The sequence below is a fragment of the Spodoptera frugiperda genome, chromosome 21 (assembly GCF_023101765.2).
Source record: "Spodoptera frugiperda isolate SF20-4 chromosome 21, AGI-APGP_CSIRO_Sfru_2.0, whole genome shotgun sequence".
Classification (NCBI taxonomy): Eukaryota; Metazoa; Arthropoda; class Insecta; order Lepidoptera; family Noctuidae; genus Spodoptera; species Spodoptera frugiperda.
The window spans coordinates 7606278-7632021 of NC_064232.1; the positions used below are offsets into that span (position 1 = coordinate 7606278).

Below are 25744 nucleotides of genomic sequence, written 5' to 3' on the forward strand. Positions count from 1 at the left end.
AATCACCCCGAGTTTGTAAACAAGTTATCAATCATGTGTCAGCCATTTTACATTTGATTGATGGATTGATAGACTCGTCAATCAGTTGTCAGGTAAACACGGTGTCAGCTGTATTGTATGTCAGCAGTATTACAGTACGTTGGTTGCGTTTCCTTATGTTCCGCGTATTATTATTATTAATAATAAATACATTATTACTATTATTTACTGGTCGTATTGTACTTAATGTATTTCATACAATTTGTAATTATTTATGTTTCAATTAAATTGAGGTTTACTGTCTACATTGGTGGTTTTACTCTACGTTTAAGACACCCTCAGTCTCCTTGCATGCATGGTAAGATTTATGAAGGTAGATGAAGCGAAAGAGGTATGGCAGAATCGTGGCGTTTGGCGTTCGTATATGTATCAGAGAAATTGTAACATGAATTTTATTAAAAGAGTAACGAATGGAGTTTCTTGCTCGTTCTTGTCCATTCGAAGCTACATTTTGGAACGAGCACCTAGCTTCTTTAACGGACAGACTGACACACTATTATTTATTTCTTTATTTGTAGATATTTTAATAGTAGATATCTATTTATGGTTTAATTGGAATAAATTATATGACTGCAACTTTATAAATAATTATAATGTGATTTTGCTATTCTTTGTAGCTGCCTTTTAATTGACGATTGATTATATTAACAACCATTTATAACTCTACATGAATCACATTCATAATGATAATTCATGTAAATACCGTTCGTATGTATTTAATTATACCTTTACACGTTACATTTATATGAATATGTATCTTCAATACGAAATATTGGAGATACATCTACTCGTTTGCCCCTTTAAACAAAATGCTCCTTCATCTAGAATCGGGTAAAGTATAATTCGATTCTCAAACTGCACTTAGAGGCAGAATAATATTTTTGTACATAATATTGATATTTGAATCGAAACGATCGCGGGCGTTTTGAACACTCATCATTTGATGGTGTTTACACATCTTAGGACCGAAACCCACGCTTTTGAAACCCCCATACAAGTCCGACACAGCGGCTTTTCCTCGCTTTTTACAATCGCATGCAATCCCTGTTTTATAGAGACGGTTCACTCTAAGATAATTTTGCTCAGAATATTTCAGATTCAAGCTCGTCAAGTTATCCTAATTTGTTTATAATCTTCATTCGATTTCTGACGTTATTCGCTTTGTAATAGAGTTGGAAATCTACTGAAGTTTAGGGTATCTTGATGAGCGGTTGTCTGTACCTACGTTCCTTTGATATTATCCTGTAGTTGATAAATGTTTTTAAGTCATTTGAGATCCTTATTCTAATTTTATTTACATTTTTCTTTAACGAAAATTCTCCCCTAGCGCATAAATAGATTAATTTAATACATAAGTTAGAATAATTAGCAATTATTAGAGTGAACTGTCTTAAAGCTGTACTGTTCACCAGATCGTTCTGACAAGCAAATTAAACAAAAAAGCTTTCAAGGTCAAAAAAATTTCGACCTTGAAACAAGTCAGACAAGATCTGGTTGGTCCAGCAGCCTGTAAGAAGCCAGGAAAAGAAACGCCCAAGTTTCTTATTAAAGACCCTCTTTATCTAACTGTTCAATGTCAAAAATAACTCAAGGGCGGTTTCTTGACCTTGCTTGTTTCAGGTGTGAGAACGTCGACGGAAATAGTGACCCGCCATTTTATCGATATGGACCATGGGATACCTCTAAACATACACGCGAGACCGCGCCTGGTTGGACGACGGCCCAACGAGATTGTGAACATAGAAACCGACGTTTTTCAAGAGAAATCCTACAAGCAATACTCGTCTCAGCATTTAAGGGATGCCCTAATTGCTGTGAAAAAAGGTTACAGTGTATACGCGGCGTCGAATAAGTATGGTGTGCCAAGGAAAACTTTACGGAATTGGATGGAAAAGTATGATATTAAGAGCCAGTTTTCTAAAGGTAGGCGTGGGGCTAGAACACAAATTTTGGACCCTCTGGACCTCATGGTGGAATCGAGGTCCGAAAAATATGAAGATGCTTTGTAAGTGATGCCAAATGTTATTTGTAAGGTCAAATTCTCATATTACGAAATCTTTCAAATTGGTTGATTTTTGGTTTTAGTTTTTTCAAACTGCCTATACAAATGTACTTATTACTAAAATTTATCGATAAATGGAATCGATTAACAACAACACTTAACTGAGAAAAATATAATTAAATATAGGTATGTTCTAAAATATAAAACTATAACAATTTTACAAAACAGCAATAAATTGTTATACCTATTAATAATCATTGATTAATTAATTGATCGATTTTGTTTAATCGATAAATTAATTTGTATCGATATTTCGTAAAATGAGAACACCTCTATTTTAACCGACTGTACTATATTACAACTACTACTGGTAGCTATATACTGTAATATTTATACCTCATTTATATATCTTTTATATAACATAATTTCACGCCTCTTATTTTACAAAGGGATAGGCAGTGGTGCAACAACACATTAAATGGTGTCAGCTATTTTACATTTGATTGATGTATTGATAGACTTGTCAATCAGTTGTCAGGTAAACATGGTGTCAGTTGTACTTAAACTCGCCATATTACACAGGGATTATTAACATAACTGAGGAAATGTACGTACCTATTAATATGTAGCCTCTGCTTATCCCTTCATGGCACTAAAGGCGTGATGTTACAATAATTGTAATAAACTGAAAATATGAAACCTTCCACGTATCCAGTGTATATTTCAGGAAACAGATTCCAAATGTTATATCCTTATATGTAAACCAGGTAATATATAAGATTTTCTATCATAAGCGTGCTTTTCCACCAGAGATGTGCTATGTAGTTATGCTACGAAGATGTAATAGCTGAGCTGTGAAACTATGTGACCGTTTTCACTGATACTAAGCTATGTAGCTGTGCGAGAAAGATGCGCAGCTCGAGTATGCGATGTATCGATAGTAGAAAAGCCATTCATAGCACGCATCTTTCGATATAAAAAACATAGCTTAGCCGAGTCCGTTTTCACCAGTGCTAAGCTATGTGTACCAATGAATATGACTGGTGGAAGCCAAACGCATCCACAGCAACGTAGCATAGCACGTCTCTGGTGGAAAAGCCCATTATGTATATGTATGTCGAGATTAGTAGACTTTACCGTCGACCAGGGTCAGAATTAACGACCGATCTTATTAAAAAATTCCTCAATAAAGTGGTCTCTTGAAGGTTTAAGACGCTTCTCATGCATTAGGTTTCAAAACCTACCAACGGCAAGTACCAATGTGTCTTTTTCCGAGTTATTTATATTTTCTAAGATTAGACACCATTTGACAAACGAGGTAGAAAAACATAGTGAGGAAACCTGGGCTTATAATTTTTAGGTACAATTTTGAAATTGCAAACCCGCATTTAGCAAGCGTGGTGATTAATGCTCAAACCTTCTCCGTGTGAGAAGAGGCCTTTGGTCAGCAGTGGCCACTTATAGGCTGATGATGTGATATGATGATTTGAAATAAATATCCAACTAATTGCCTATTTAACTATCAGACCTCCCGCTATTTGAGTGCCATCTGTCGCATAAAACCTGTAGCACTCGTTGCAAACGGTCTGCTAATCTCGACACTAAAGTATTGATATGACGATGTATCTACAGGGAGCTTAGAACGTAAGTACCAAAGATGAAGCATACTGTGTAATACTTACATTGTACTTGTAGCTAATGTTTTGGGCGCTATCTTTACAAATAACCTTTAAAAAAGAGCATACTCCTTTCTAAGAAGCCGGTAACGGACTAGTAATGTCTTTAGTGTTGCGGGTGTACATAGGCAACGCCGATTGCTTGCCACCAGATAAACCCATGAAATAAACTTAGTATCGATGACAGATAGGCTTCATGTGACTTTCATTACTTGCCAAGAGCTCCGATCACACTCGAAACTAGTCGAGCTACCCCGAAATATATTATATTGGGTAAGTTTTATGAAATTAGTGAGATGTTTCACGATAGATTATAGATTTCTTCTCCATATCAGTTCTTTTTCGGTTTAAACTTGTACCATCTTCCCAATCTTCCAATCCCCGATTCCCCAACAACCCTTAAATTCCTATCCCCCAAAAGGCCGGCAACGCATTTGCTACGCCTCTGGTGTTTCAAGTGTCCATGGGCGGCGGCGATTGCTTACCATCAGGTGAGCCGTCTGCTCGTTTACCGGCTTATACCATAAAATAAAACTGTTTAAAATGTAAAGATACGCCCAATACTATTACATGTCTAGTCTAATTTTGTAACTAAAATACTGTAGACTCTATTATCATTAAATATATTATTTTGTAACTATTGTAAAACGTTAATAAACAACAAAAATCTATTGAACAGCAGATACTATTCACGTAATATTACAATTAATTTAACTAAAAAGTCGCGGTTTACTTTACATTAATGGAGAAAATTTCTCAGTAGTAGCACGAAGTCTGGAATTGTGCCCAGTATATGGCAATATGCTCACCACCTATTACATGGGACTTATAACACAAATGGTGAAAGGTAAGTGTACATTATATAGCGGCATTACGTGCCGTAATGTGTACCTCTGCCTACCCTTTCGGGGATAAAAGGCGTTGGACCGTATACTGATTAATGGAGAAAATGTAAGTCAGTAGGCTACGCGATGTCGCCATGTCTCTTCTCTTGCCGTGCGCACGCTGCTCATGATGAAGAGTCCCTCTGTGACTCGAAACTAGTAGAGCTTTTGTAGCTTTTTGTACCATTAATGTACGTGAGTAAACCGTGATGTTTTAGTTAATTTAGTATGTCTCACGATAGTTATTATACAAAAATAATAAGTGCCAATTTTTTTAATACTTGACCAAAATATACTAAATAGATAGTCTGTCAGTCGGTTTGTCGCACATTTTAAATTTACTGTAACACTGTGTCAAGTGGTTTTGGTTAATTTTGAATTAATATTTTATAATGTTCGACTATTCCGACTACAAGTGACTATGGCTGCCGAAACTGACTAATTAAATTACTATAATACAATATACAATATAATAGATGATAATTTTAAGTCAAAATAATCATAATTTTAGTTCCTAATACGCCAAAGTAGTGTTAATACGAAACCCAAATATTTAGTAAATTATTAATTATTCTTTTTTGTTTGTTAATTATTAATTAATGAATTATTATCTATAATTTAATTGTTGATTTTTGTTTTTATTTTTCACTAGCAACGACTTATTGATAAGTAAAATGAATTATATTTTAGATTATAATTATAATTATTATAATAATTGTACTTAAATAAAACGATTGTACTTAATTTTTGGACGTGTGAATAATTATACTATTTTTGTATTTAAATTAATGTTAAGGTATAATTATAATTAAATAATACTTTAGGTAATATTATTTGGCTGAATTTAGATAGTTAGGCTGGCTTAGTAGAATAATTATTTAGTTAATTAATTAATTAATTATGATAATAATTTAATTTAATTGTAAAAATCTCGTCGTATTAGCCAGGAGACGATTTCTACAATTGAAGTATATTTGAAGATTTCGGTTATGAAACATAAAATACCTATTTAGTGTAAGTACTTAAACAAATTAATACTGAACTAAAGGCTATTGTGTTTCAATTTGCCGCAAGATGGCAGCAGTGTAGCGTAAGGTCATTGACCTATACAATTTTGATAAAATTCCATTCATAGGACATAAGTCTTTAAAACTACATTACTGCTATCTATCAATAGAAAAAAATGGTAGCTTTTTAATTCTGACTTAATTTATAGCTTAATTATGCCATTTTGTAATAAATTGAGTGGCTTATCGTTAGCCGGGACCATGCGGCAATATAATTTATTAGTTAATTATTAGAAAAATAATTTATATACAAATAATTTTATCATTATTTATAATAATGTTTAGTATTCGTCCCTAAGTTGCAATAAGCCAAAATAATTGTAATATTAATTAATTAATAACGTACGACTTGTATACCTATTGATGTACTTAACTATATTTTAAGTAATAATTATAAGTTAGCCAACTAATTATAATTATATGATGTAATAACGACTCCGTATAATTATTTTGGGTAATTTCCCATTGAATACGCCCGAGTCGCTTACATTATTATTTCAATACGTATCTTTTTGACAGAATATCTTTTTTAATATTCTGTACATAAAGAAACTTAAATTACAGTGAAATAATTTGTTGGATTTATTAATTATCCCTGAAATTACCAACCATTTATACCCTATAAAAAAGTAACTATTTACATACATACATAACACGCTTGTCTACGCCTGTCTCCTATGGGGGTAGGCAGAGACAGTGGAACGCCAATTGCTACGACTCTTACACTAATTGCCGCATTCAGAGACATTTAATGATTACTTAAACTAATCCTTAGTAACGATTTTGTATCTAAAATAATAGCTAAGAACTGAGTTAAGTAATCATTAAATGACTTTGAGTACGGCGGTAACTATTTAAATATAATATAAATATTTTGCTTTATTTAAACATAATTTGACCTCATTTAAATTATAATTATTAATTTAATGTAATAATGATTTCCCATAGGAATTATTTCCCATCGTTGGGAAATTAATTATGGCGTATTCAATGGGAATGCCATAGAGTAGAGTTGTGCGCCAGAAGTAGGAGCTACGTGTTACGGGTGATTGTATTTCTGATAATAAATATCAATAATAATGATTTTTGTCGTGTATTCAACGTGTTTTATTATATTTCCTATTGTTTTAAAATTCAAATGTAGATATAATTATATGGTAAGTGTGGAAGAGCCATGCTTCGGCCCGAATAGGCCTGATACCGCGGCCTCACAGAAAACCCGACGTGAAACAAGGTTACCGGAGGGCCAATTACCTCTTTCCCAATCCCCGATTTTCCAACAACCCTAAAGTTTCTTGCCCTCAAAAGGCCGACAACGCACTTGTAACGTCTCTGGTGTTTCGGGTGACTATGGGCGGTGGCGATTGCTTTACATCTAGTGATCCGTCTGCTCGTTTACCGGCCTATACAATCCAAAAAAGAAATTGTACTGTATCTTCTGTCTGTCCTATATTATCACCGTACCCAGAGGTACGTAGGTTAGCATTTTTTACTAAAAAGTTTCTTAAGTAATTTCCTATCATAATCAGTAACACAGCGTAGATCTGCGAGTAAGTATCGAACAACTTGTATCATATGTACAATTTATTATAATATTTCCACCATGAAGAGCAAAAACAATAATATGTTGTCAACAGATTTCCCGATCGCCAACGTGCAGTGCCAGTACGACAGTCCGTCCGACACGGAGACGGACCGGCCCGCCGTCGTACGGCCGACGGACGACCACACGTACGACACGCGGGACGAGCCGCCCGCCTTCATTATTAGACATGTTAATAATGTGAGTATTTTTATCATTAATTATACGACTGCCTCGTTGATCGAGTGGTCGTAAGTGCGACTGCCGGACAATTGGCCTCGGGACGGACAAAGTCTCACTGGGCTTTTTTTCGGTTTTTCGAAAATTTCACAATAGAGTCTGGAATTGTGCCCGGTATATGCAATAGGCTTACCCCTAGTACATGGGACTTACAACACAAATGTATCCCCAAAGAGGTAGGCAGAGGTGCACATTACGGCACGTAATGCCGCTATACAATGGATAGCTTCTTGAGTGTATCACTTTTCACAAGAATATAAGTCCCTTGAAATAGGGGTGAGCCTGTTGACATGTACTGGACGCAATTCCAGACTCCGTGCTACTACTGAGAAATTTTCAAAAAGCCGATAAAGGGATAATACCTGGGAATCGAAGCCCAGACCTCTTGCCGTCACGAAGCAGTCATCTAACAATGTATTAAGTAAATATCACGTTTTATACACGTAAATTAATGGAGAAAAGCTCTACTAGTTTCTAGTCACAGAGTGGTCACGCTGCTCATGATGAAGAGTCCCTCCGTATATGTCAATATTTATTCCCAGGCGTTACAGCTACAGACGGCGCCGAACTTCCGCGAGGCGCGGCCGAAGATCATGACGATAGGGCCGGGCTCCTCCGCCTCCGTCAACGTCATACACGTCGGTGACCAGGCGCAGGTATGTGGCGACATCTGTACTCCTTACTGTAAGGGTGACACTAATTATCATCATTAAAACTACGTAGTTGAAGTCTGCCCACTGTTGAACAAAATCCTTTTAAAAGGGATTTAATTACCAGTGTCACTTTTTTTTAAATATAGTATAGGACGGCAAACGATCGTCTTAATGGTAAGCAATCAACACCGCACATAGATACCTGCAACACTAGAGGAGTTACAAGTACGTTGCTGGATTAACCGGCCCGATTGTGTTGAAGTAGGACTCTGGTTTTTGCTTCAACAAACATTACAGTAGGGATGATGACAGGTTATGAAAATTAATATTAAAAATCTAATTAGTGCGTCAGTTACGTAATGAAAAGATATTACACACGTATAGATAAAACGAATCAAAGTTTAGGAGTGGGAGTTAACTACGTCACTATTCAGCATAAAACGTACTCTAAAGTGACGTCACACGTTATTTCAAATGGATATATCTTTGAAAGTATTTGTTTCCGTAAGAAAATAAAAAATACGTGTCCAATATTTTAAAATAATCTACAAGACGGACATTCAAAGAAAAATCGGCGGTATTTCCGATACGACCTTCAAACCTTCAACAAAAGAGCGTATTCCTTTTTAAAAGGCCGACAAAATACTTGTGACTTTTCTAGTGTTGCGGGTGTCCATGGGCGGCGCTGATCGCTTACCATCAGTGGCCTTAGTCTGCTATTACAATTGTGTCAGAATGGTCGTTCACTGAGCAGTGCAAGAGGGACAGAGCTATGTAGGTTGTATAGCTCCGTCCCTCTCGCACTGCTCAATGATCGACCATTCTGACACAATTGTAATAGCAGACTAAGGCTCCAGTCCTCTAGTTGGTCTATTTGCTCGTTCCAAAATGTAGATTCCTATGGAGAAGAACGAGCAAGAAACTCCATAGGTTACTCTTTTTCAATTTATTTATTTATTTATTTATTAAAACATGCATAATTTTATGCTCAGCTTAAGCCAATACATTATACAGTTAAAATGTTAATTAATTAATGTTATTCAATCAGATTCACAATACAATTCTTGGTTACATTGTTGCGATCGACATTGATATTGTAAAATTTCGTACTCTTGAGTTGGAACACTAGCCTATTATAGCCCTATTCTCAACAGGGCCAGGAGATGTCACTACAGTGCGCCCCTCCGCCGGCGGAGCTGAGCCTGAACAAGCGCATCCGGCGCAGCGAGGTGGTGCTGCGCCAGGCCGCCGACTGCGTCAGCCGCGGACTCACCTTCCAGACCGTCTCCGAGCAGTTCAACATACCCATCTCTACTATACGGTGAGTATAGCATATTTTGTGGCAAAATTATATATATTTTTTTAAAATAGTGAAATTAGTTCACCGTTTTTTATAGGTAGTCACAGGTTAAGGGTCCGTTCACACAGACTGGTTTGGAGAGGAGAGCAAATTTTTATCACGTTGAAAACAGAGTTTGAAATATTTGTATTAAGGTTTATTTTTAATGTGCACTGTTTTTGTCATTGAAAATGCTTGACGGCGCTTGGTGATAAACAATAAACGGAGCTGACCGGCTCCAACCGTGTGTTCTTTAGTTGCTCGCGCAAACGATCGGTTCCGATTTCTTTCCTCTTTCTTGACAGTGCGCATTCGCTTCCAGCTTGCAGGTGAGTCTGTGCGTTCGCGCAGCCGATCGGCTCTGATTACGTGCTCTTTTTGCTCGCGCATCCGCTTCCAGCCAGACTATGTGAAATAGTTGGCGACTCAAATGTGACCAACTTCAAGCGTATACGATCCGGTCTGTCTGAAAATATTAATGCGTGCCGATGCTCTCCGAGCCGGACTGTGTGTACGGACCCTTAGTCACTAGTCAATATATTTGTTACGTTGTATAGTAGAGGTTCCTTTATATTAATGAACGAATTCTAGTTTATACATTCCAGACAAAGAGTTTCTAAATTGAAAATGTTGAAATTGAAAACTCTAATCTTTGTAAGAGATATTACTAGAAATCACTGCTTAGTAATTTGTATGATATCTTTCAGATTCTTCATGGCGCGGAAAGGTATTCTTCCGCGGCGTAGACGAGGGCGTAGTACGCAGGTAAATAAAATACATTGTAACATAACAAGTTAGTTTAGTTTTTACCTTTTAGTTTTCAAATATATAGTTGTTGTCATTCGACTGCCTCGTTTGTCGAGTGGTCGCAAGTGCGACTGCCGACAAGGCGAGATAAGTCATTGGACATCCCCCAACGACTCTTTCTTTCTTTTTTTTTTTTAAAAAAAGTGTAACAGTTAAGATAACACATTACACAGCATCATCGCTTTTAAAACAAAACTTGGTTACATTATTATAATATACTTTCCATGTCTCCCCTGCAGCCGTCTCGTCCCTGCAACAGCCCGGAGCCCCCGTTCCACATGCAGCACTTCAAGCTACCGGACATGGTGGCGCTGCGCACCGATGATGAAGAGCATCCCACTCACTAGTCACTCCCACTCCTCACTCCTCACTGAGTGACTCATACACAACGCCCGAGTGAATAGGTTGCTTATGGGCAGACGTGCTCCATCGTAGGCCGCATCATCGCTTACCATCAGGCGAGATAGCGGCCAAACTTCGACTCATAAAATGTTAAAAAAAACTGTCGCACTCAGAGTCATTTAATGATTACTTAAACTATTACTTAGTAACGATTTTGTTCTGAAAACAATTGCTAAGGACTGGGTTAAGTTATCATTAAATTATTCAGAGTGACAACCTATAAATCAATATTATGCGACGTTTAGATCATTAGGCAACGCATTTGTAACGCCTCTGGTGTTGTGGGTGTCCATGGGCGGCGGCGATTGCTTACCATCAGGTGATACGTCTGCTCGCCCTACCTTGTAAATGAATTATTAGCTAAAACGCGTTCAATGATGAATAAAGGCCTCTCATCTATGAAAATCAATCTAAAGAGATTTATATAAGTTATTCTAAAAGTATCTGCCACGGCTTTAATGGGAGGTAGTGTTGTGTTTGAACATTACAATAGTGAAGAAATTTCGTACCCCGGACCAGTTAATTCAATTTGAGAACATAAAGAAGTTAAATAAACATTGACTCTACTCTGTATAAAGTGGTTCACAAATACGCACGATGCGACAGAGACAGTGAAAGAGATGAAAGAGATAGCTCTTTTATAACAAACTCATACGTAGATATTTTGTATAAAAAAAATACTCATAATCAATAAAATTTATATTCACTATTGTAATGTTCAAACACAACACTACCTCCCATTAAAGCCGTGGCAGATACTTTTAGAACAACTTATTATAATCCCCGTGCTTGGTCATTTAATCGGGGATTAATAATCACCGACAGTTTAGAAAATATTGCTGCCTGCCTCTCGGTGGTATATCGCAGTTTTAATACATACCCAAGTCTATACTTCTATGTGCAATATAATATATATCTTAGTGCAATATAATAGTGACAAGGGGTATCGGGTTCGATTCCCGGGTCGGGCAAAGTATTACTGGGCTTTTTTCGGATTTTCGAAAAATTCTCAGTAGTAGCACGGAGTCTGGAATTGTGCCCAGTATATGGCAATAGGCTCACCCCCTATTACATGGGACTTATAATACAAATTGTGAAAAGTGTGTGTACATTGTATAGCGGCATTACGTGCCGTAATGTGCACCTCTGCCTACCCTTTTTGGGATAAAGGGCGTGACGTTGTGTGTGCAATATTTTATTTGTCATATAAATACCAAAGAAACAGATCATATACATATTATTATAATATTATTTTTACTAAAACCAAAGGAATGAAGAATATATTTATATATCCAAAGAATATTATAACAAATAGTTATACATATATAACTTAAATGGCTGCTATAAAAGTATATAACATAACTGGCACTAGATTTCAACGTATCTGTAATCTTTAGCTGACTTGTTTATAAAAGAAAAGATATTTGTCAGAACTTATGACTTATCTACGGCCTAAAGATGTCAGAATATAGATCTAGCGTCTGACATCATCTTTGAACTTAAATCTGAACACTAAACTCAAATATTTGTGATCTAATCAGACATAATTTGAATCTAAGATCTGATATCTATTTGAAAAAAAGATCTGTATTGTCAGAACTCAAATTGTAGTGTCTGAAAACTAATAAATAATGTATTTAATCAGTGGTCTGACTTTTAGATCTGACGTCTGACCTAAGAAAAGTCTAACGCTTAAGTTAGACAATGGAACTAAATATTTAAAAAGTATTGAGACAGGTTATATAATATGTCGTATTTATATTATAATTATATAGGCAGCTTATATACCATGTGAATATTAGTTTACATAATATTAATATATAGAATAGAATCTCAGTCATATATTTGTATATATACTAGTTGTAGTTATATACCATTACGCATATATTTACTCATATACATACACGAGGAATTATATTTTATACAAGCTATTCCCGCGCGGTTTCACCCGGTCTGCTCTATTGTGGTATGTAAAGAATTTGACGCTTCGATGCGCTTCAACTTTGCGCTAGTATAAATTGACCCTAATAATACAGGATGGATAATCTCATAAAAGACAGGAAATACAATGCTAATTATAAATCTCATAAAAGAATTTCATAATATTTAATGAAGCCTAACTTCGCTCACACATTAGAGCCCAAATGGTACCATACAGTTCGGTTTTAGAGGAATTTCCTCCCACCTCCCTCCGATTGTGGAATGACGTCCCTCTCTAAGAGGTGAGGTTGAACGAATGAGGTTTCCCAGTAGGCTACAATATGGGGTACTTCAAGAAGGGAGTAAATAGGTTTCTTAAGGGTCGGCAAAGCGCATGTAATGCCCCAAGTGTTGCAAGCGTTTATAGGCCACGGTAACCACTTACCATCAAGGGCCTTAGTCTGCTATTACGGAGCTATACAACCTACATAGCTCCGTCCCTCTTGCACTGCTCAGTGATCGACCATTCTGACACAATTGGGTAGTTTCCTAGGTCAAAAATAAATTATTTTGATATTTCAATATAATAAAATATCCTAAAATAATCGTATTTTCATTCATTCATTTGACGATATACTTATTTATTTAATTTTTCTTGCTATTTTTTGCGTAATAAGTATGCTATTTGACGCAAAAAAATTATGACGTCATAATTTGCAATGTCATACAAAATTCATAGAAAAGTAATGTTTTTGACATTTCGATAAAAGTATTGAATTTGACTAGTAGGATAATACCCTATTGCAATAGCAGACAAAGGCCCCAGGTGGGCCGTGTGCTTTCTTGCCATAGGCGTGGTATAAAAAAGCCTAATTTGCAAAAAACATTTGTACTTAAGTAACAACGCCATCTAGTGGGCGCAACTAAACTTGAATTTATATTTGTCTATAAGTGTCTAGGCTGTTGTAACTAATTTGTACCTTTCTAGTGCCTATACATGGCTCTGATGATTTTTAAAAGTATTTTAAACTTTTACCTAAGAATAGGGATGATGACGGGGTATGGAAATTAAAAATCTAATTAGTCCGTCAGTTAGGTAATGAAAAAATATTAGACATGTAAGTTTTTATTTTGTCATATAAGATTACAATACTTAGATAAAACGAATCAAAGTTTAGGAGTGGGAACAAATACGTCATTTCTACGGATAAAATGTACCTAGAAGTGATGTCACGCGATATTTCAAATCGATATATATCTTCGAAAATATTTGTTTCCGTAAGAAAATAAAAAATACGTGTGTAATGTTTTAAAATAATCTACAAGACGGACATTGAAATAAAAATTAGTCATCTACCCTATTGCAATGATACCAGTTTCTACTTACTAGTTTATTTCTGAGGCCTAAACCAAATATATTACTAAACGCCAAAGTTTGTCAAAAATATTATAGTAATACATTTTTAAATATATTTTAGTTATAAAAATGTTTCTTACTGCATTTCTAACTATGTAACATAGATGGCAGCACCGCAGCTAACAGTGACTGCTCTCAAAGTCAGGAATATCAGTCATCACATTATTTTATTTGTTGGTTGTTTTTAAACCAAAAATATGTATAATTTTATTATAACACGTCTTGAAGTTAGTATGCCTCTATTATTATGTTATCGGCTTACTCACGTAACTGTTTGACGAGGAACTCGACTAGTTTCAAGCCATGCTAGAGGCTCATATTCATGAGCAGCATTCCGCGACACACGACGCGGTGATTGTCGCGCTGCTACTGGCGACTCGAGTGTCGCGCCCTCTGCCTGGAATCACGCGCACTTTCCAACTAGTCGAGTTCCTCGTCAAACAGTTACGTGAGTAAGCCGATAACATAATAACAAATATATGTACTTAATTGTCTCGAATGACGCCCCGTGTCTCATGTAATGTAAGATCTCCCCAGTGTGTAGTCTTGTATGTTTAACTACACTTGTATCGAGATCCATGTGAAATGTTGGTATACTATGAAGGTAGGTAAGACCATTTGTGATTACAGTTGTATGGGCTTCTATAGTCTTATATTTTTATTATAGAGACATACTAAATTAACTAAAAAATACGGTTTACTCACTTACATTAATGGAGATAAGCTCTACCTACAAGTTTCGAGTCGCAGAAGGTCTTTTTATCATGAGCAGAACATCACTCTGAACTTTCAATACCTCTTTACTCCATCCTTCATCTAGCCTTTAAATTCCCGATCCCCTATTTCCTAATTCCGCAAAAGACTAGGTCTGCTCGTTTACTATAATCTTATACCACAAAAAAGTGACATAATAGAATTTATAAATAAATATACCGTAATGATTTTATTTATAAACATTTCACTTCGATCTTGTTACATAATTGTAACCGCCGTACTCAGAATCGTTTAATGGTTACTTAACTCAGTCCTTAGCTATTGTTGTAGGAACAAAATCGTTGCTAAGGAATAGTTTAAGTAATCATTAAATGTCTCTAAGTGCGGCAATAAGTATATAATATAATAAAGTGTATAATGTATGTACCTAATAAAGGATGTGAATATTATATAGGAAGTAATGTTAATAGCAGTGGCCTTGTGTGGACAATTGTCACTATTTATACATTAAACTAAAAGTAGAAGTCTGCAACCATTGCCTTGTGATAATTTGTATGATTTCTCGGAATATTCTCGAATGTATTGAGAGAATGTGGTGTGTAACGTTTCTAGTGAGTGAGTATGATTATTGTGGATAATATTTTTGATTTTATAAATCAACATACAATAGTTGTGTATCCGAACAAGTAATAGTTGTTTAGCAGGCTGTTTGTATGTAAAAGCTCTAGGCTTACAGTAGAGTACGGTGACGAGTAGACAGCGCAGAAATGTGCTGAAATAATCGCTAAACACAACGTAGTATAGTAGACATAATAAATAAATAAATAACACTCGTAAACAAAACAGTGTATAATAATAACTGTCACAAAGATAACGAAGTATTATTTTATACCGCCATCTAGTATCGGCAACCCGAACTAATTGTTTTATTTTTATAATAATAGATGGCGTTGATCGCCGAATATTTTTACACGGTTACGTTTCGGCAGCTAATGTGAATCCAAAGTATTTTTGTTAGGAACAGTATTATGACGAACAAATGTTTTTTTTTATATGTTATTATGTATTGTATGTGCAATATCTCAGTCGTTGGTCAGTGTCTGACTGACAGTGTCATTGTTGACTGACTCGATTTGACTGGTCAGTGTGGACACTGCGTTTGTTCAGTTTTTGGTCGCGAATATCGACTGTCTTTGTATTTTATTGCGTTTGGTACAATACCAAATTTACTTGCCAAAGATAGCTTAATATATTGGAATCGTTTAATGTTATATTTATTTCAAAATGTAATACAATTAAGATTGTTTTATTCAAAGATGATACTTTAATAATCGGAATAAGTATTAAGCCTTAGTTACTAACCGCCGTACTTAGTCAATGAATGGTTACTTAAGCCAGTTCTTAGCAATTGGGCGAATCTTAAAAAAAAACACAAAAATTCAACGGCGTCATTATCCTCAACTAAAAGTTAACAATTCTGCCGATTGAAACACAAAATTTGGTTTCAATAAATTGAGCCGTGACACTGCTCTCAACCAATCCAATAAAAATAAGGATGATAATAAACTACCACGATGCTTAATAACGCGGGAGAATAATGAATTGTTAAATAAAAGTTAAAGTTTTTAAAGAAACACCCAATTGCTTCCCGAACAAAATCGTTACTAAGGAATAGTTTAAGTAATCATTAAATTGACTTAGTACGGCAGTGAGGACCGGATGTAGCCATAGTTTCCTATAATTTCCTCGCACTGAATACAAAGACAGTCGCTACGGCGGCCGTAGTCGCCCAGTGCCATGTGCAGCGCACGTAGTGTGTAGCTAATTATACAAACATGTAATAAAACGTATTTTGTGTACAAACACATTGTTTTATTTTTAACTAAACCCTCTAGTTTTAAATTAAGCAAAGGACGATGCCTTTTCTATGAAATCTGGTCCCACTTCCAATAGCTAGGTAAGTTACATCATTGGATAGGTAATTTTGAGCTGAATTCCTAGCTTCTACACTACGTGTATAAATAAAACACAAATGTAATTGAACCACCAATTGGAAGAAGGGAATAAATCCAAAAAACAAGAATGGAGATAATCAAAAAAAAAACTTTATAACTTTTTAGTCTTAACTTATAGGCTCATGTGACATCACTGATATCAAAGAAAATATAAATTCTTACGGATAAGAGATCCCGGGTTCGATTCCTGGGTCGCAAAAATATTACTGGGCTTCTTTCGGTTTTTCGGAAATTTCTCAGTAGCAGCACGGAGTCTACAATTAGTAGAGCAGTATATAGCAATAGGCTCAGTCCCCTATTACATGGGGACAGACTTTTAACACAAATGGTGAAACGTGGGTGTACATTGTATAGCGGCATAACGTGTCGTAATGTGCACCTCAGTCTGCAGCCGTGGATGTTGATATAATATTGCATGATTCTGCATATATGTGAAACTACAAGCATTTAGGATGTTGGTAAATAAAACAATTGCATGTAATATGTAAACATAATAGTTTATTAGCTTACAGTAAGGGTAAGGCATCAAAGGTAGGACGCGACAATTTGTTGCTTTGTACACACACACACTGACACGACAACACATATTACACACACATACACATGTAGTGTGTATTTACACAAGTTATTTATCGTCCACAGGCCCACATCGCACGCAACGGATTTTAGTTTGTCTTGTATAGAAACTCATACAACTGCGTCCACTGATCCGCATCGTACGGACCGCATCATCGGCAATGCCTACATGCGATGCGTACCGATAACGTTATACGGAGTGTCGATGCCGAAAATCCGATTGCTGATACTCGCGTCGGCAATCCGATCGCTGTCGATACAGAGGACGCAGTCTGAAAAATTAATCCGTTTGATGCTATCCGTGCGATGCGTACGATACGGGCCTGTGGACGCTTACCTTTAAGATTTAAAGTATGTGTGTCATAATACCGTTGTCACATCAGTTTTCAGAGAAAGATTTTTATTTATTTATTTATAATTTCTAAGTGCTGTTAACATATTAACTTAGTACATCAACCATTTGGAACACAGCTTCATATCGACCTACAACCAAAACCAATTAATCATGATCTCGCTTTATATAATCTCTCTATACATTTCACGGTCAATTTATACTAGTTATATTATCGAGCTACACAAAGTATTTTTTTATGGTATAACCCGGTAAACGAGCAGACGTATCACCTGATGGTAAGCAATCGCCGCCGCCCATGGACTCCCAAAACACCAGAGGCGTTACAAGTGCGTTGCCTTTTGGGGGTTAGGAATTTAAGAGTTGTTGGGGATTGGGAAGGAAGGTAATTGGGCCTCCAGTAACCTCACTCACACAACGCAAGCGTTGTTTCACGTCGGTTTTCTGCTCGGCCGTGGTATCACTCCGGTCGAGCCAGCCCAGCAGTGCCGAAGCATGGCGAGCCCACACTTAAAAATATACCATGGTCTCGCTTTCTATAATCTTTTTGTACATTCGACGGTCATATTACACTGGTTTTGTATAGGTAGATATGTAGCCGTGTATATATTAAGCATTATAGTTCAGCTAGCGAAGAGTATAAGTTTTTTTATTTTAGACAAAATATTCTTCTCATTAAACGTTTAAAGCCTAAAATTATTGATTACGTATCTCCAAATATTTGTTTAATTCTATTAGTTTGAATTCATTTAACATTGTTTCACTTCTTACAAGGTATTATTTATATCAGAACGCTATGTATATATGTACAGTCGACAGATTTTAATTATGACCCAGCATGACAGATGTTTCGTTTTCTTATATTTTGGCAATAGTTAAGATGACTAATTTTTATTTTAATGTCCGTCTTGTAGATTATTTTAAAACATTACACACGTATTTTTTATTTTCTCACGAAAACAAATACTTTCGAAGATATATCGATTTGAAATATCGCGTAACATCACTTCTAGGTACATTTTATACGTAGAAATGACGTATTTGCTCCCACTCCTAAACTTTGATTCGTTTCATCTAAGCATTGTTATCTTATATGACAAAATAAAAAATACGTGTCTAATATTTTTTCATTAGCTAACTGACGGACTGAATAGATTTTTAATTTTCATACCCCGTCATCATCCCTATTGGAGTTGACGATGGGTCATAATTAAAATATGTCGACAGTACATAAGACAACATATACAATAAAATATAGACATATACATAAGAATACGTGTTTGATATGTAAGTAGTTATTGTTTCTCGTGTTACATAATGTACTAGCTACTAAACTATATATGTGCTGCGCGGTACAAGTATACATATAGAATTATATTATGTACAGGACGACAACAGCAGATCAAGGTAGCGACGACAATAGTAGACTTTTTTTTGAGGAGGGGCAACACGTATAATGACTTTTCCCGTGAAACATATTAAAATGATTATATGTTATCGGCTTACTCAGACCGTCGTATGTAACACCGCGCCGGATAGTGCACGTGATTCCAGGCAGAGGGCGCGATGGGCGCCAAACTCGACTAGTTTCAGTAAGAGCGCGATGCTGCACATGAATATGAGTCTCTAGCATGGCTTAGAACTATTCGAGTTCCTCGTCAAACAGTTATGTGAGTAAGCCAATAACATATAATAGACTTTACCCGCCTTGGGTGAGGCGAGAGGAAGTGTATTTTTAGCTCAGTGAGATTTTGTGGTCACATCATGAACTCATTGTGTAAAATACTTAGAGTAAATTAACATAAAGGACCACTATGGATGGATCAAAGGGATTTAATTTGCTGTCCACCTGTACACAATACATAATACATCTATAATCTTGTTCGCGCATCAGATTGCAGATCTAAACACTTACTTAGAGTAACATTAACATAAAGGAGCCGAGCAGAGTTGTAGCTCATTGAGATAGTAACAATCAAAGTTTTTAATGTCAATCAATTTAGTTTTTTGGTAAAATGATTCAACGTCTTCTCCCGCCTTGAGCGAGGCAAGATCGATAGACATTGTGTGAGACTCTTACCGTGACTAAAAACTACCCCGTTCCTACTCCTGCTTGTAAAAATTATCCGGAACCCCGGTAAATCCGCTACGTAGTATATTTATGGGATTTATGGCTTAAAATCTAATAATATGTGAATTCCTCGCAAAATTAAATGGCTACTCTTTTCACATAAGGATCACCTGATGGTAAGCAATCAGCGCCGCCCATGGACACCCGAAACACTAGAAAATATGTGCGATTTGAGAGCTTAGGGATGTTTGAGATATCCGGAGCTGCGGACAACGTAACAGGTTACCGGGCTCCGGCTCAAAGCAGGAGTAGGAACGGGGTGGTATTTAGTCAATAAGTTTGACACTCCCTCTCGCCTCGCCCAAAGCAGGAGAAGTCATTGAATGATTTTCATTGATAGTTTTTTTAGGGATCTTTGACAAAATACCACTTTGCTCGACTCTACACATGACATACAACTCTGCCGCTCCCTCCAACATACATACAGTTTGAATATTTACAATTTCTCTATACTACGTATAACATTAAGAGTTAAGCCGATGGTACCACAATGTGTTTGTATTATTATCATTTATTTATTTATTTTAACTTACACTGTCTTTCTACAGAGGAAAATAATCAAATATTTTGGTCCAAATGTAGGAAAATAGTTATTTTAGTGATGAATGAAATATATCATGGTTTGTTTGGTAAACAGTGTGAAGTTGAAACAAATATTGTTTTTATTTATATTTATGTAAGTTATATATAAACTGAATATTTATAGTACAGTTTGTATGTCATATTGTAATATCACTATTTTAGGTCTCAGTATCAAAAATAAACATTAAATATGTCACCTTCACCAAAAAACTTTTGTTTCGGGTCTGTGTGTCATGTGTATGTGAACTTGTATATTTGTAAACGCACACACGATACAGGAGGATATCATAGTATTTAAAAAAATAAACTATACTGATATTATAAAGAGAAAAGATTTGGTTTATTTGCATTGAAAATTCTCCAAAACTACTAGACCGATTTAAATCATTCTTAAACCATTGGAAGCTTTCCTCTAGGCTATTCTTTATATCGGTATGTCTACAGGAGCGAAAAACATATATAATAAACCTAGTATATTACAATATGACATACAAACATACAAAATATATTTATGAGTATATAGTAAAGCATATTTGGTCGGACTTAGTCATATACTAACGCTACATATATACTATAGAGGTAGAACAAACTCGCACATACACATTACACCTGACTCTCATAAAACATACTTATTTACTGTTTCATGTACAAACGATTCTCACCCTTATTGCTATTGTGATACAAGCTACTATTGAGTGAGTGATGCTTTGTAAATACGGGTTAGAATTGCGTGGCATGTATTCTTGATAAAGTTTTTCGTCCATTTCTCCAGATTGTCTTTAGTCGGTAAACGAGCAGACGTATCACCTGATGGTAAGCAATCGCCACCGCCCATGGACACTTGAATCACCAGAGGCGTTACAAGTGCGTTGCCGGCCTTTTGGGGGTTAGGATTTTAAGAGTTGTTGGGGAATCGGGGATTGGGAAGATTAGGAAGGGGGTAATTGGGCCTCCGGTAACCTCACTCACACAACGAAACACAACGTAAGCGTTGTTTCACGTCAGTTTTCTGTGAAGCCGTGGTATCACTCCGGTCGAGCCGAAAAACATACTAATATATGTCGTATTTATACTATAACAATAAAGGCGAAAATCGTTTGAACAAAACAGTAAAAATTATTTGTAAAATTTAACTAACGTTTAAAAATATGATTTCAAATCATAATTATTGAGACTAAGCCTAATATCATGATCAGATACAGAAAATACCGCGATTAGGTACAAAACTAAAACTAAAATAAAATACATATTTATATAAAACTTAAAACTAAAATAAAAAATAATAATTGACGAATATTCGTCTTTAGGACATTCTCAATATCCCACTTTAGCCGAATACTTGATTTAGAAACAGATTTCTTATTAAAAAATGAGTTTAAAAACAATTTTGAATCACTTATTAATACTTAAGTACTAGCTTTTTGAAAATTATAATACAAAGAAGGCAAGGTATATTTTACTAATAGTCGGTATTGTAAAGGCCGAATAGTTTGGTAAAGCCGAGATTTTCAATATTCGGCAAAGACGAAATATTTTCATTTTGATTTAATAAGTTGTACAATGTAAATATAATCACAGATACATTACATAAAATATAAAATAGCTGCCAAAAGTAAAATAAATAACTGTAAACAGCAATTGGATTTTGTTTTCTTGCTTTGTTTAAAAAAGACAATAAATATCACGATTTGTGTTACAATAATTGTAGTGAGACATACTAAATTAACTAAAAAATCACGGTTTACTCACGTACATTAATGGAGAAAAGCTCTATTAGTTTCGAGTCACAGAGGGATTCTTCATCATGAGCAGCGTGCGCAGACGCGGCGACGTCTCGTAGCTTACTCAGAGCAGTAGTCTGTAGAGCTTTTGTCCATTAATTTACGTGAGTAAACCGTGATTATTAGTTAATTTAGTATCACGAATATAAAAAAAAATTCTATACAACACATTGATCTATCAAAAACGTAGTATAATACTTTTCAATAGCAAATTGATTTTAATACCATTAGACACTGAGTTTTCATTTCTAGTTTTATTCCAAAATATTCGGCCTAGTAACTATTCGGCTTTCAATTTAAAGCCGAAAATCTCCAAACAATTTTTAACACCCAAAGAATTATTTAAAAACAACGTGTTTTGTGCTAAACAACAAGATATGTGACACACAAGCGATTTGTCGCATTGTTAGCGTGTGCGACTAAAAGTCGTGTAGATTTACGAAGAGCACACAGTTGCGACAAGAGTCTGCGACAAATACATTCAACAGTGAAGAGTTAACACGTAATTTTTAGACCTACACAACAAATGCCCGCTGAAACACGACCTACTACTATAAGGCAGATAATTTGTAAGTTTGTCGCGGCGCGATTGTTTTGTCGTGCGACTGGTAAATGCAAATATTATGTGGATAATAATTAATGACAGTAACTCGCGCACTCAGAGTCATTTAATAGTTACTTAACCCAGTCCTTAGCAATTGTTTTCGATACAAAATCGTTACCAAAGAATAGTTTAAGTAATCATTAAATGACTGTGAGTGTGGCGGTTAGTAACGTAATTATAGGATAATTTTGAAATATCCTAATTAAATGGTAGTATTAATAATTTTCTATGAATTTTGTATGAGATCGCATCAAATTATAGATATTTTCAATTTTAATGCTAGACAAATAAGAAAATTAGTGTAAACTTAAAAATTTGATACAATATAACTAGGAAAATCATCCACTTCCATAAAAAAAGTCGCACGACAAAAAATTCGCAGCGACTCATAGACCGAAAGGCAACTTAAAATTAATTTATTTACATTTATAAATGAGTATCACTAATGTTGCTATTAGTATAAAATATGATAATTATTATAAAATAATTATGGCAACACAAAGCTAAGATAATTTTATTTGTTCATTATTATAATTTTTTATAGTATACCATACAAGTTGTCACTATTAATACTAAAAATTAAAAAAAAGCGTGATAAAAAAGATATTTTTCTAATATATTTGTGCTACTATCTACAATTTTTTTAAATAATATATTGAAAAATTCAATAGCTCAAACAAAAGAAAGCAAAAATGGCATTAATAACAAATAAATACGAGCGTCGGCGTTGCTGTCAATAGCTAAAAAAAACCTTAAAAAATAAATATGACATTGACATTTGACATGACCTGTCAACTGTCAAATCGTATCACTACTTTTTTTATACATTAGATGGGTCGACGTTTGGCCGCTATCTTGCCTGATGGTAAGCAATGATGCGGCCTACGATGGAGCACGTCTGCCCATAAGCAACCTATTCACTCGGGCCTTGAAGACACCCAGGTTATACCCATCAGGAAACACGGACTCCGGCAAGGAGTTCCACTCCCTAGCAGTTCGCACAAGGAAGCTTGAAGCGAAGCGCTTCATGTACAGTCAGGCAATAAAGTTTCAACGGCCGTTTGTAAGAATCCCTTCAAATTTAACGTCACAACTTGTATGGTAGACTATACAGCTGGTATTAAAACTACTATTTCATATTTGTGTATCGTGTATTTAGTTAATTTAAATAAGGTGATAGCGGAATAGATGATATTTTTGAAAATCCCGTTTTTATCCAAAGTTTCTCGATTTTTAAGAGACACTTAAGTAAATTAGGTGACTCTTATCGACATTCTGGTTTACAGCAACTTAATAAGTGACACCTAACAGTATAATAAGTAAGGGGTTGGTTTAGGTATACCCTTACGCTAAGTAATTTTTATGCCGCCCATGGACACCCGTAACACCAGAGGAGTCACAGGTACGTTGCCGGCTTTTTAAAAAAGCAGTAAACTCATTTCTTAAAGGTTTAAATAAGAGTTGGACAAAAACCAAAAGTCGGGCATTATACTAGACACAAATCTACATCAAAAAACAACAAAATTACTCTTTGCCCTACCCGGGAACCGAACGAAAAATAGTATTTTTTCAAAAATATCACCTATCTCTGCTTACTACCTTACCAAATAACCTAACAACGACCTAAGGCACTAACAACTATAAATACGGTGGTATGAGTAAACCTATACTGTTACATGCCACCCATCCATTTCGCGGCCTAACCTACGGCTGCTTAACTTGCACTAGTATTTTTAAAGCATGGTTAAAATTAACTGCTCGAATAAAGAACTTAACTGGCATAGGTTTAACTGGTAGTTTTAACGGCAAGGGTTATTAACAGTGATAGGAATAGTTAGTGCTTATTAGCCTAAACTTTGAACAGAGAAAAGAGAAAGTTTTAAGTCCCATGTAATAGGGGGTGAGCCTATTGCCATATACTGGGCACAATTCTAGAATCCGTGCTACTACTGAGAAATTTTCGAAAAGCCGAAAAAAACCCAGTAATATTTTGCCCGACCCGGGAATCGAACCCGAGACCCCTTGCTCGGCAGTCGCAATTGCAACCACTCGGCCAACGAGGCAGTCTCCGTTTCTTTTCTCTGTTCAAAGTATTAGTTTAATAAGCACTACCTATTCCTACCACTGATTATATTATCAATTCAACTAATTTTGGTTAAAAAACATATATTTCTTCAATTAAAATATGATTTCTTTATATTTGTGACTGTTGCACATTAAGGTATACTATTCTTTGAAATACTAAAGGCAATTTTCCTACAGTATCCCTTAACAAAGAGTTACTTAACACACCCCTTACTTGTTAGGTGTCACTTATAGATTGATTTAAACACAAAATGTCGATAACTGTCACATATTTCACCTTACGAGTTTCTTAAAATTTAAGAGAGGTTTTCCCCTTTTTTAAAGACTCTTTTAAACTAAGATAGGTGACACTTAATGACATTTTAGTTTATCATCAATATTTAAGTGACTCTTTAAAGTTAAAGTAAGGGCTTACTTAGAGTCATTTAATGGTTACTTAACCCAGTCCTTAGCAATTGTTTTCGGAACAAAATCGTTATTAATAGTTTAAAGTTTTTTTATGGAATAACCCGGTAAACGAACAGGTAGATCACCTGATGGTAAGCAATCGTTGCTGCCCATGGACACTTGAAACACTAGAGGCGTTACAAGTGCGTTGCCGGCCTTTTGGGGGTTAAGAATTTAAGGGTTGTTGGGGATTCGGGGATTAGGAAGGGGGGTAATGGTAACCTCGGTAAGTAATCATTAAATGTCTCTGATTGAGATAGTATAGGTGATCCTTAACGCTAAGTAACTCTTAGGTAAGGGTTTGTAAAAAAAACTGAAAACCACAATAATTCAAATAACTATAGTATACCTTAATATACTGTCAACATAATAAATAGCTACTGAAAAAAAAAGTGTATACGTTTAACGAAAAACCGTTATCAGTTATAA

General features: G+C 35.4%; 1 protein-coding gene across 3 annotated transcripts in view; it reads left to right on the forward strand.

Moving 5' to 3' along the window:
• Positions 1-11046, forward strand: part of LOC118280273 (protein bric-a-brac 2) — a 44499-nt gene extending 33453 nt beyond the window's left edge. The window contains exons 8-12 of one of the 3 annotated variants that reach the window (XM_050701931.1): positions 7306-7451; positions 8048-8146; positions 9298-9464; positions 10190-10247; positions 10529-11046. In XM_050701931.1, coding sequence (XP_050557888.1) covers positions 7306-7451; positions 8048-8146; positions 9298-9464; positions 10190-10247; positions 10529-10636 — 578 coding nt within the window. In that variant the 3' untranslated portion in view covers positions 10637-11046. Of the gene's footprint in view, positions 1-1659; positions 2222-7305; positions 7452-8032; positions 8147-9297; positions 9465-10189; positions 10248-10528 lie in introns of those variants that run through there. The other 2 variants (XM_035600235.2, XM_035600236.2) reach the window with 2 other exon arrangements.
• The last annotated feature ends 14698 nt before the right edge of the window (positions 11047-25744 follow it).